Raw genomic sequence first — 9,687 nt, 5'->3', positions numbered from 1 at the left:
CTTTGGAAAAGTTCCATTTCAGAAGTTTCTGATTTGGGTTACTTTCCCCTGTGCATACCTGTATGTGTATAAAGAACTAACCAGTGGTCCTTTTCTGTAGTCCAGTGCATGACTCTTATTTTTATTGAATAGGCTAGACTATGTCTCTGCTCCAAGTGCCCACCTGATCCATTTCTCATTCTTTCCTTACATACCATTGTTTATTGTACAAATAGTATTTTAGTATGTTGCTGTAGAATTTCTTCATATCATCCTAATAATCAATTTGAGGCTTTTACATAATGGCTCTACAAATAATTGCTGGTCCATAAATCTCAGCTGATTTGCTTGAAGACAGATTAGAATAGATATATATGTCCCTTTATTAATGTTGCATGTTAACCTTAAAAGAATCAACTCAGTGTGCTCATATTTTCTCTCAAAATATTTCTTTTTCAATAGTAAATGTATTCTACATCAAAGACATGGTCAATAGTAAATGTATTCTACATCAAAAACATCACCATGAGCTTTGATAAATGATCTAAAAATAAAGTTGACTCATTTCCATATACCAATTCTAAAATAAAAGATCAAGCCTTTCCCCATGGTCATGGATCCCAGAGTCCTCAGATACAGCATTCAATTTCTATAGCTTGACAAAAATTAGAATGCACAGTCTTAATGTGTGTAAAGAGTTTCATTAAAAATTCATTACTGCAATGTCTAATTTCTTATAATTACTTGAAAATTCACAGATACCACTACCAAATCTTGCTAATTATGAAAGACATAAATTTGTAATAATATCTTCTCATAATGGTAGTGCCATTACCCATACTTATTTGCTCCTAATTACATTCAGTTTCAAGTACCCAATATTGAGTGTGAGGTAGCCTCATTGTAGTTCTATTGGTAGGGATAGCAATGTGTTTCCAAGTACCATCTGGGACATCAGAGTAGATGTAGATGAGAGGGAAATAAAGTATCAGATTCTGTTTTCTTTCTTTTTTTTTTTAACAGTACTGGAGTTTGAACTCAGGGCCTACACCTTGAGACACTCCACTGGCCCTTTATTTGTGATGGTTTTTTTTCAAGATAGGGTCCTGCTTCTTGGTCTCTGCCTCCTGAGTAACTAGAATTACAGGTGTGAGCTACTGGTGCCTGGCTCACATTATGTTTCCTCACATGGCATACAAACTAAAAAAAAAGCAGTCAATCATTTCTTTAGTGATAAAAATACAGTTCTTTGGTGAGCATGAATATAATACATGGAATCAGTTTCCTTTCATGAAGAGTGGAGTCCAGGGAGAAGGACTCAAATTCCATAGCTACCTTCTATTTGAGCAGAGTAAGAATTGTGTAAACTCGAGCTTGTGCACATATGGTTTGAGCATAGAACAGAGGGAATGAATGAGCCATGATCCACCCTTTGAATTTCACTGGGAATAGTAACCAAGTGCTGTGGAATATGCATACAAGAAGTTGGCCTCTACTGGTATTTTCTGGCATGCTATGTCATCGTCAATGCCACTGTCTGTCTCAATACCACAGTATACTTCTATCATCCCATTTCCCCCTCCCCAGGTTTCCTTGTTAGAGTTCTGCAATAATCCCTTCTGAAGAAACTTATCAATTTTTCAGGTCAATAGGTCCATTTGTTCCAAAAATTATTCCTTCATCACTACGGCTTAGAATTACACAAATACAGCTGTTCCTTTTTTACTGTTATCTTCTTTAGAAACATTGTGCAGTAATTCCACGATTTCTTCACACGTAAGATCATTTTTATTCCTAACTTCATATTTCAAGTTCACTGATGTTTCTCTGAGGTTCACTGTGTCTACATCTGTCCTAGACCAAGTGCCGTTCCAGTGCTTTTTATCAAAGTTCTTATTAATTATTACTCAGAAACCCATTTCAGAATAATTCATTTTGTAACTATTATCCAAGGATATACCAGAATCCATTGATTTACTTCCATGTATGATCTTTGTTTCAAATTTTCTTAAGGGCTTTGAGCCCACTGAGTTTTCAGTGTTTCACAGCTCCATGCAGCAGAACCTACTGCTTTGCTTCACTTCTGCCCTGGGCAGCCTAAAGAGGTGAGGGGGCTAACATATCTGAGAACTTTTGCCTCCACAAAAACTTGTGCAAAAATTATAATAGCTGTATTCATAGTTTTCAAAACTTGGAAAAAATCAGTATGTCCTTTAGTAGGTGAAGGGATAAACTGTGTATATTCGGATAATAGAATACTATCCAGGGCTAAAAAGTAAATATAAAAGCTGCTATGAAGCCATGAAAAGGCATGGAGAGACCTTAATGTATACTACTAGGAAAGGCTACATACAACATGATTTCAACTATGTGACATTCTAGAAAGGCAAAGACATGGACACAATAAAAAGAACAGTGGCTGCAAGGAATTACAGAAGAGGGATTGATCCAGAATCTATAAGTAACTAAGAAACCTCAATACTAGAAAACAAAAACCGGAATAATCTGATTGAAAATGAGAAAAATAACCTGAATACACATTCCTCCAAAGAACACATAGAAATGACCAAGAAGTATATGAAAATCAACGTCACTAATCATCAGAGAAATGCAAATCCAAACACAAAATTGAAATCATCTCATACACATTTGGACAAATTGTATTTTAAAAATATAAGAAATAACATGTTGGTGAAGATGTGGAGAAGAGAGAAGCCTCGTTCACTGTTGGCAGGAAAGTAGATTGGTGCAGTGCGATGGTTAATCTTGATTATTAATTTGATTGGATTGAGAAGTGATTAGAAGATTAGTAAAGCACACCTCTAGATGTGTCTGTGAGTGTGTTTCCAGAGAAGATTATCTGAGGTGGGGGAAGACCTGCCTTGAGTGTGTGTAGCACTATCCAATTAGGGTAGGGGTCCCAGTGGAATAAAAGAGGGAAAAGGAGAGGGAGCTAGGACAGACATTGTCTCAGCTTCCTGACTACTCTGAAGTGAGCTTCTCTGCCACACACTTCCCACCATGATAGACTGAAACCTCTGAAACCGTTGAGCCAAAATAAATAATTCTTTTTATTGTTTTGCTTTGTTTTATTTTTCATTTTATCATTTTTACATTTACTCACATCTCACATGTGTATATGTTGTTTGGGCCACCTTTCCCTGCCCCCACCTGCTTCCAGACAGAACCTGTTCTACCCTCTTGTTCTTCAATTTTGTTGAAGAGACAACGTAAGAGATAATAAGGAAGACAGAGTTTTTGCTAGTTGGAGATAAGATAGTTATACAGAGAGATTCCTAGCGTTGCCTCCATGCACTTGTGCATTGCAACCCACATGGTTCATCTCTATCAGACCTCTTCACTACTTCCTGGTCCACTTCCCAGAGTGGCTTCTGCCAGTTTAATATTACTACATTTGCTCCTCTACAATGAGCACATCAACCACATTTAACTTTTAAGTTTCCTTTCCTATCCCTATTCCTCCCATACACGTTCTCCCCTTAGTGTGTGACCCATCTACAATAGTACTACTGCATTTATTTCAGAGCTATAATCCACATATAAGAGAGATTTTTGGCCTTCTGAGCTTGCCTAACTATGCTTAAGATGATGTTCTCCAGTTCTATTCATTTACTTGTGAATGACAAATTTCATACTTCTTTGTGGCTGAATAAAATATCATTGTGTATAAATACCATATTTTCTTAATCCATTCATTGGCAATGGGATATCTTGGCTGTTTCTATAGCTAGGCTATTGTGAATAGTTCTGCATGGGTATGCAGGTGCCTTTGTGATAACCTGAGTCGCATTCCTTTGGGTATATCCCTAAGAGTGGTATTGCTGGATCATATGGCAGATCTGCAGGAATACTCTAGAAGCAATAGGTATAAGCAAGGACTTCCTCAGTAGAATTCCAGCAGCCTAACAACTAAGAGAAAGTGTGGACAAATGGGACTACATGAAATTAAAAAGCTTCTGAACAACAAAAGAAATGGTTTCTAAATTGAACAGACCACCCAGAGAGTGGGAGAAAAAATTTGCTAGTTATAAGTCAGACAAAGGACTGATAACCAGAATATACAGGAAGCTCAAAACACTAAACTTCCCCCAAATCAATGAGCCAATAAAGAAGTGGGCAACTGAATGAAACAGAACTTTTTCAAGGAAGAGTGCAAATGGTCAAAAGGAACATGAAAAAGTGCTCACCATCCCTGGCCTTACAGGAAATGCAAAACAAAACCACACTAAGATTCCACCTCAACTCCTATTAGAATAGCTATCATCAAGAGCACCACCACCAACAAATGTTGGCAAGGATGCCGGGAAAAAGAAACACTCGTACACTGCTGGTGGGAATGTAAGCTAGTACAACCTCTTTGGAAAACAATCTGGAGGCTTCTTAAAAAACTAAACAAAATAAATAATTCTTTACATTAAGTAGTTTTCTCAGAGATTTTGTTACAGCTAAGGAAAGCTAACTAACACAAGAAGTCATTGTTTTAGCTAACTAAAACAGAAGGTTCCTCAGGTATTGAAAATAGAACTACCATATCATTTTGCAATCCCTCTTCTGGGTATATACCCAAAGAAAATCGAATCACAACTTCTTGAAGGTATCTGTACTCCGAAGTTCATTACAGCACTCTCCACAATAGCAGAAATATGGAAACAACCAAAGAGTCCATTGATGGATGAGTGGTTAAAGAGAATATGGTATAGATAATAAATATAATATTAGATATATGTAATACTCCATTGTGTGTGTGCATGTATGTGCATACACACACACAATGGAGTATTATTCAGATTAAAATAGGAAGTCATTTGTGACAATATGGATGAACTTAGAGTACATTATCCTAATATCAAATATTGCATTATCTCAGTTAGATGAGGAACCTACAATATTCTAACTCATAGAAGCAGAGAGTAGATTGTGTTTCCAGGAACTGGGGAAGACAAATGGAGATACTGGTCAAAGGATACAAATTTTGAGTTATGCCAGATGAGTAAGTTCTTGAGAGATTTAATGTGCATTATGGTGACTTATTGTTAACAATAATGTATTGAATGCTTGAAATGTGCCAGGGTAGTAGATCTGAAAAATACACACACACACAGGATCATTCAACTAGAAACTCATTTCTGTGTTCTCCTATGTGTGTAAACAGTCCTCTTCAGGTAATTGAATGCTCCATGAGCTTAGCAATACTCTGTCTGGGAAGGTTCCTGACAGCATTTTCTAGGACCTGAATATTAAAAGTAGCCTAACTACCTTTCCATCATTACCTTTCTCCTATCGTCCTTATTCTCACAGATAAGTCAACATTTTCTGGTTATGCTATAATAACCGAATTACTGGTTACTACAGTTTCTCCAAATGACCCAATCCTTTTGGTATGTTGATATTTTTAATAACATAATTCTTAATGCATACTTAATGTATGAATTACCCAATTATGCAATTCATACCCATTAAAATTAGGTTCATTCCTGCACCCCCTTCATGAATTATGCTTTCTTAGAAATTACTTTTTCTCCTCATGGCTAATTGATTCAAAGCTGATGTAGAGTTGTAGTTGGAACTTTTAAAATATTTTGCTTGTACTAATTTTAAAATATTCCCATGTATTTTATGAAACACATCTGAAATCTAGTATGTTCTTAATTGATTTTTAAATATTACTGTGTGATACTCTTCCAAACTAGAAAGAATGACCTAAAAGAGGGAAAAATGAAGGAGATAAGTTGAAGTCATCAACTTCCTGTGTTGATCTGGGTTTACATGTATTTATTTCCATATCACATATTTACATAGTTCTAGGTTGAAATGATTTCTGAAAAGGTAAGGAAGATGGCTTTTGAGTTAGTGATGTGCTAAGTCTAGAATTGCTCGAAAAGAAGTTAAACTCAGACCCTTGTTAAACACTAACTCATTGATAGTATACCTAGAATACCATAAAAGGTAACCATTTTAAGGATGCAGATTGATGAGTTTCCATTTGAAACCACCGTGTGAATTAGAATCCTAACTGATATTTTCCTTCACTTCAGAAAGATCCTTCATGCCGCATTCCTGAACAATCACACTAGGAAACTACTGAGTACATTACCAATCCCATAGATTCCATGCCCTATTCCAGAACTTCACCCAAATTAAATCACAAGTTAAGCACACTGTTTGGTCTGTCTTCTTTCTCTCATATCTGTGAGATTCATCCATGCTCTTGCCATCTATTAGAAATCTGTTCATGTCAACACAGAAAACCATCGCACTGAATACACAAATTTGTTTATCGTTTATTAAGGACTGGTTCTTTGTCTCTGGTATGTGGAATAAACTTAGGAATAATGCTGCTATGAACATTCACAGACAAGAAGAGTCTGTATATAACTTCTTACGAATGAAATCGATTCACAAGATCATGGGAAAGGTAAGGTTGAACTTGGTAAGAAAATATTGATCCACACCTAAATTTTTCCTTTCATGCCATCTGTTTAGTCTTATATTCTATCAATCACCCAACACTTGGTTCAATTTCTAGAAACACTAAAACTCACCCAAAATTCCCAAAAGGAATTCTTACTTCTGTTTAAGCTTCCTATCTTCCTCAAACATTGAATCTTACCTCATATGGCTTTGAGAAAAAAATTCACGTCTGTCCTCACATTCCACCAAGTCTACTTATTCATCCTACACTTATGACTTCCCTTTAGGACATGAGACTTTTTGGCCTAGGTGTACACTATTTTCCAAGTACCTCCCAAATACCCTGGGGCCCTAGGATCCCCATGTCACTGAGCACAGAATCCTCTAAGGAGCACAGCATTGTTATGTAATAGCTTAACCCTCCCCCTTCACATCTCAGGGACTGCCAAGCCAGCAGCCTCACTTTACTCTCCTCCCAGCTGCCCTGATGGGAAAGTCCATGTCTTAGGGATACTCTTGCCTGTCTTCCACTTGACTGCTTGTGCTTTGGTCCAAGGCTCCCCTTCCTCATGGGGCCTGCTTGGGCCCAGGTTCTTTTGACAGGTGCTCTGTGGCTGCCAGTGTTCTGGATGCTCCTGACCCCTGTCTGTTGCTCCCGTGCCCCACCAGGATGGCGCTTCACTTCTTCTGAAGTTGTGATCCCCAGGAAGGTGCCCCGCAAAAGGGGTGGAAGTGACATGCCAGACCAGCTCTCTTATACCATGCGCTTCCGGGGCCAAAGACACGTGATCCATATGAAGCGAAAGAAAAACTTCCTGCCCAGACATTTTCCTGTTATTACTGATAATGACCAAGGCGCCATGGAGGAGAACTACCCCTTTGTCCCTCAAGACTGTTATTACTACAGCTACCTGGAAGGGGTTCCTGGGTCCATGGCTACACTGGACACCTGCTATGGAGGTCTGCGAGGCATGCTGCAGGTGGATGACTTTTCTTATGAAATCAAACCATTGAAGGCTTCTTCCAAATTTGAGCATGTGCTTTCTCTCCTTGTGTCAGAAGAGACTGAAAAGTGTAGCGTTGAAGATGAAGAGACAAATCAACTACTTGAAGAGATACAACTTGCTGAAAGTCCTAGAGCAGGCACCGTCTATTTGTGGAGAAGACACATGAAGCACGTAAAACTTCACTTCACAACTTCTATATCATTAACCCATCAGGACAGAAATAGAACCAGAATAGTAGAGAGGATAGTGATTATGACCAGCATCCTCCATTCCATTTTCAGACCAGTCAATTACAACATTTTTTTAAGGGTTATATTCATCTGGGAAGTTAAAGATATGGTTAACTTATATAAGGGAAATGTTCCAAATGCTGTAAGTGAGTTTGGTTTGTGGAAATGGCATCGTTGGTTCACTCAGATTCCACATTCCACTTCAGTGCTTCTAACAGGACATGAAATTAAAGGAGCCAATTATTTTGCCAATCATAATGGGTTATGCAACCCAAATTGGGGAGCATTATATGTGTATGCAACAAGGTATCACATATTTTTGGCCGCAACTATTGTAGCACATGGATTAGGTCATAACTTTGGAGCGATCCATGATGAACCAGGTTGTATTTGTTATCGAAGAAGCAATTGTGTCATGGCTCAGACGCCTAGTCTTCTAGATATGATGAGCAATTGTACTTATGTGGAACTAATTTCTAGATTTGTTGGGTGGGATACTTGCATGAATCTTCTGAATGTTCCATATCATAATTTTCCTTATATAACTGGTCGTTGTGGGGACAAGGTCAAAGATACAAGGGAGCAATGTGACTGTGGCTCCTTAAAAGAATGTACATTTGATAAGTGTTGTACAACCGACTGCCAATTCACGAGTGGCAGTGTTTGTGACTCAGGAGGTTGCTGCAAAAGCTGTAAACATGCACCCTCTGGGTTTGTTTGCAGAGATATAAATGGTATTTGTGATCTGCCAGAATATTGTAATGGAAAGTCAGAAATTTGCCCAAACGACTATTATATCCAGGATGGAACCCCATGTTCAGCGCTATCTGTCTGTGTGAGAGGAAACTGCAGTGACCGTGACATGCAATGCAAAGCCCTCTTTGGATACCAAGCAAAAGATGGCTCGCCAGAATGCTACAAAAAATTAAATGTAGTAGGTGATCGATTTGGAAACTGTGGGATTAGAATGCAAGATCCGGGAATCTTGCCTTTTAAATGTGAAGAAGATGATGTTTTTTGTGGAATGCTGCACTGTGATGGTGTCAGAGAAATCCCTGGAGGAGGTGAGCACACCACATTTCGTCATATAAAAGTATACGGTGCTAAAGAGGACCATTGCTTTGGATATGATACGCACGTTGGGTCGGAGGTGCCAGAAATGGGGCTTGTAGTAGATGGTTCAACCTGTGGCCCAGCACAATTCTGTCTCAGACAGAACTGCACTTTTCACCAAGACATGCATTTTGACTGTGATGTAAAGAAATGCAATTTCAAAGGGGTGTGTAACAATAACAAAAACTGCCACTGTATGCCTGGTTGGAAACCACCAACATGTCAAGAGGTTGGATTGGGTGGTAGTCCAGAGAGTGGCCCTCCACCTAACGTACAACAACAACGTATTAGAGCCAACATACTTGTGACTACCAACAAGATACTCATTATAATGTGTTTTCGTTTAATTCTTCTGATGTTCACGTTTCTTTTTGGTGGACTCACAAAAAGAAAAAAACTTGTAAAGCGTCGCAAGCGAAAGCGCTGATGTGGAAGTTTTCAAACTGTGTAAACAGAAATGGGAGTCACACCGTGAACAAAATCATACTGTAAATTCCTGGAAGAAATAGTCAATGATCCCCCTCTGAAAATTCCATAGTCATTTTGTGATTCTGAGGTGTCATCATGAAATAAAATCACTGGGAGAGTAGAAATTGGTCTGTGTGTTTAAATTCATTTAGCACTTCATTTCCACTCTCTTTTCAGTTCTGGAAATTAAATCCAGAGACTTGCTCATGCTAGGCAACTCCACTACCACTGAGCTACGGTCCCGGCCATTGTCATATTCTTAATACTACTATAGGTGAGGCAGAAAGTCTTACATTCCCTAACAAGACAAACTATGATTATTTAAGATGTGGGTTCTAAATTTTCTAGATGATGATGGACAGGTCCGAGGTGCTCGGCTACTGTGGTTTCTTGTTCTCTAAACTTTAAAGAACTAAAACTAGGAGCACTGGCAAAGTTAAAGCAGATTTCTTTATAGT

The 9,687-nt window shown here is 38.3% G+C and overlaps 1 protein-coding gene and 1 pseudogene across 1 annotated transcript; one reads left to right on the top strand and one right to left on the bottom strand.

Annotated features, from left to right (window-relative positions):
• Nucleotides 1-542: 542 nt before the first annotated feature.
• Nucleotides 543-1,964, bottom strand: LOC109679467 (caspase-3 pseudogene; annotated as a pseudogene).
• Nucleotides 1,965-5,958: 3,994 nt separating this feature from the next.
• LOC109679466 (disintegrin and metalloproteinase domain-containing protein 20-like) lies at nt 5,959-9,298 on the top strand. Its single transcript, XM_020154664.2, has one exon. It carries the CDS (start codon nt 6,981-6,983, stop codon nt 9,186-9,188), a length of 2,208 nt encoding a protein of 735 aa, XP_020010253.1. The 5' UTR covers nt 5,959-6,980; the 3' UTR covers nt 9,189-9,298.
• Nucleotides 9,299-9,687: the final 389 nt, after the last annotated feature.

Source organism: Castor canadensis, chromosome 3 (genome assembly GCF_047511655.1).
Source record: "Castor canadensis chromosome 3, mCasCan1.hap1v2, whole genome shotgun sequence".
NCBI lineage: Eukaryota > Metazoa > Chordata > Mammalia > Rodentia > Castoridae > Castor > Castor canadensis.
This window is presented reverse-complemented; position numbering and strand designations above follow the sequence as displayed.

Bases quoted from the DNA above. Each gene is read 5' to 3' on its own strand.
- LOC109679466 (XM_020154664.2), top strand. From the start codon at position 6,981: ATGGGGCCTGCTTGGGCCCAGGTTCTTTTGACAGGTGCTCTGTGGCTG.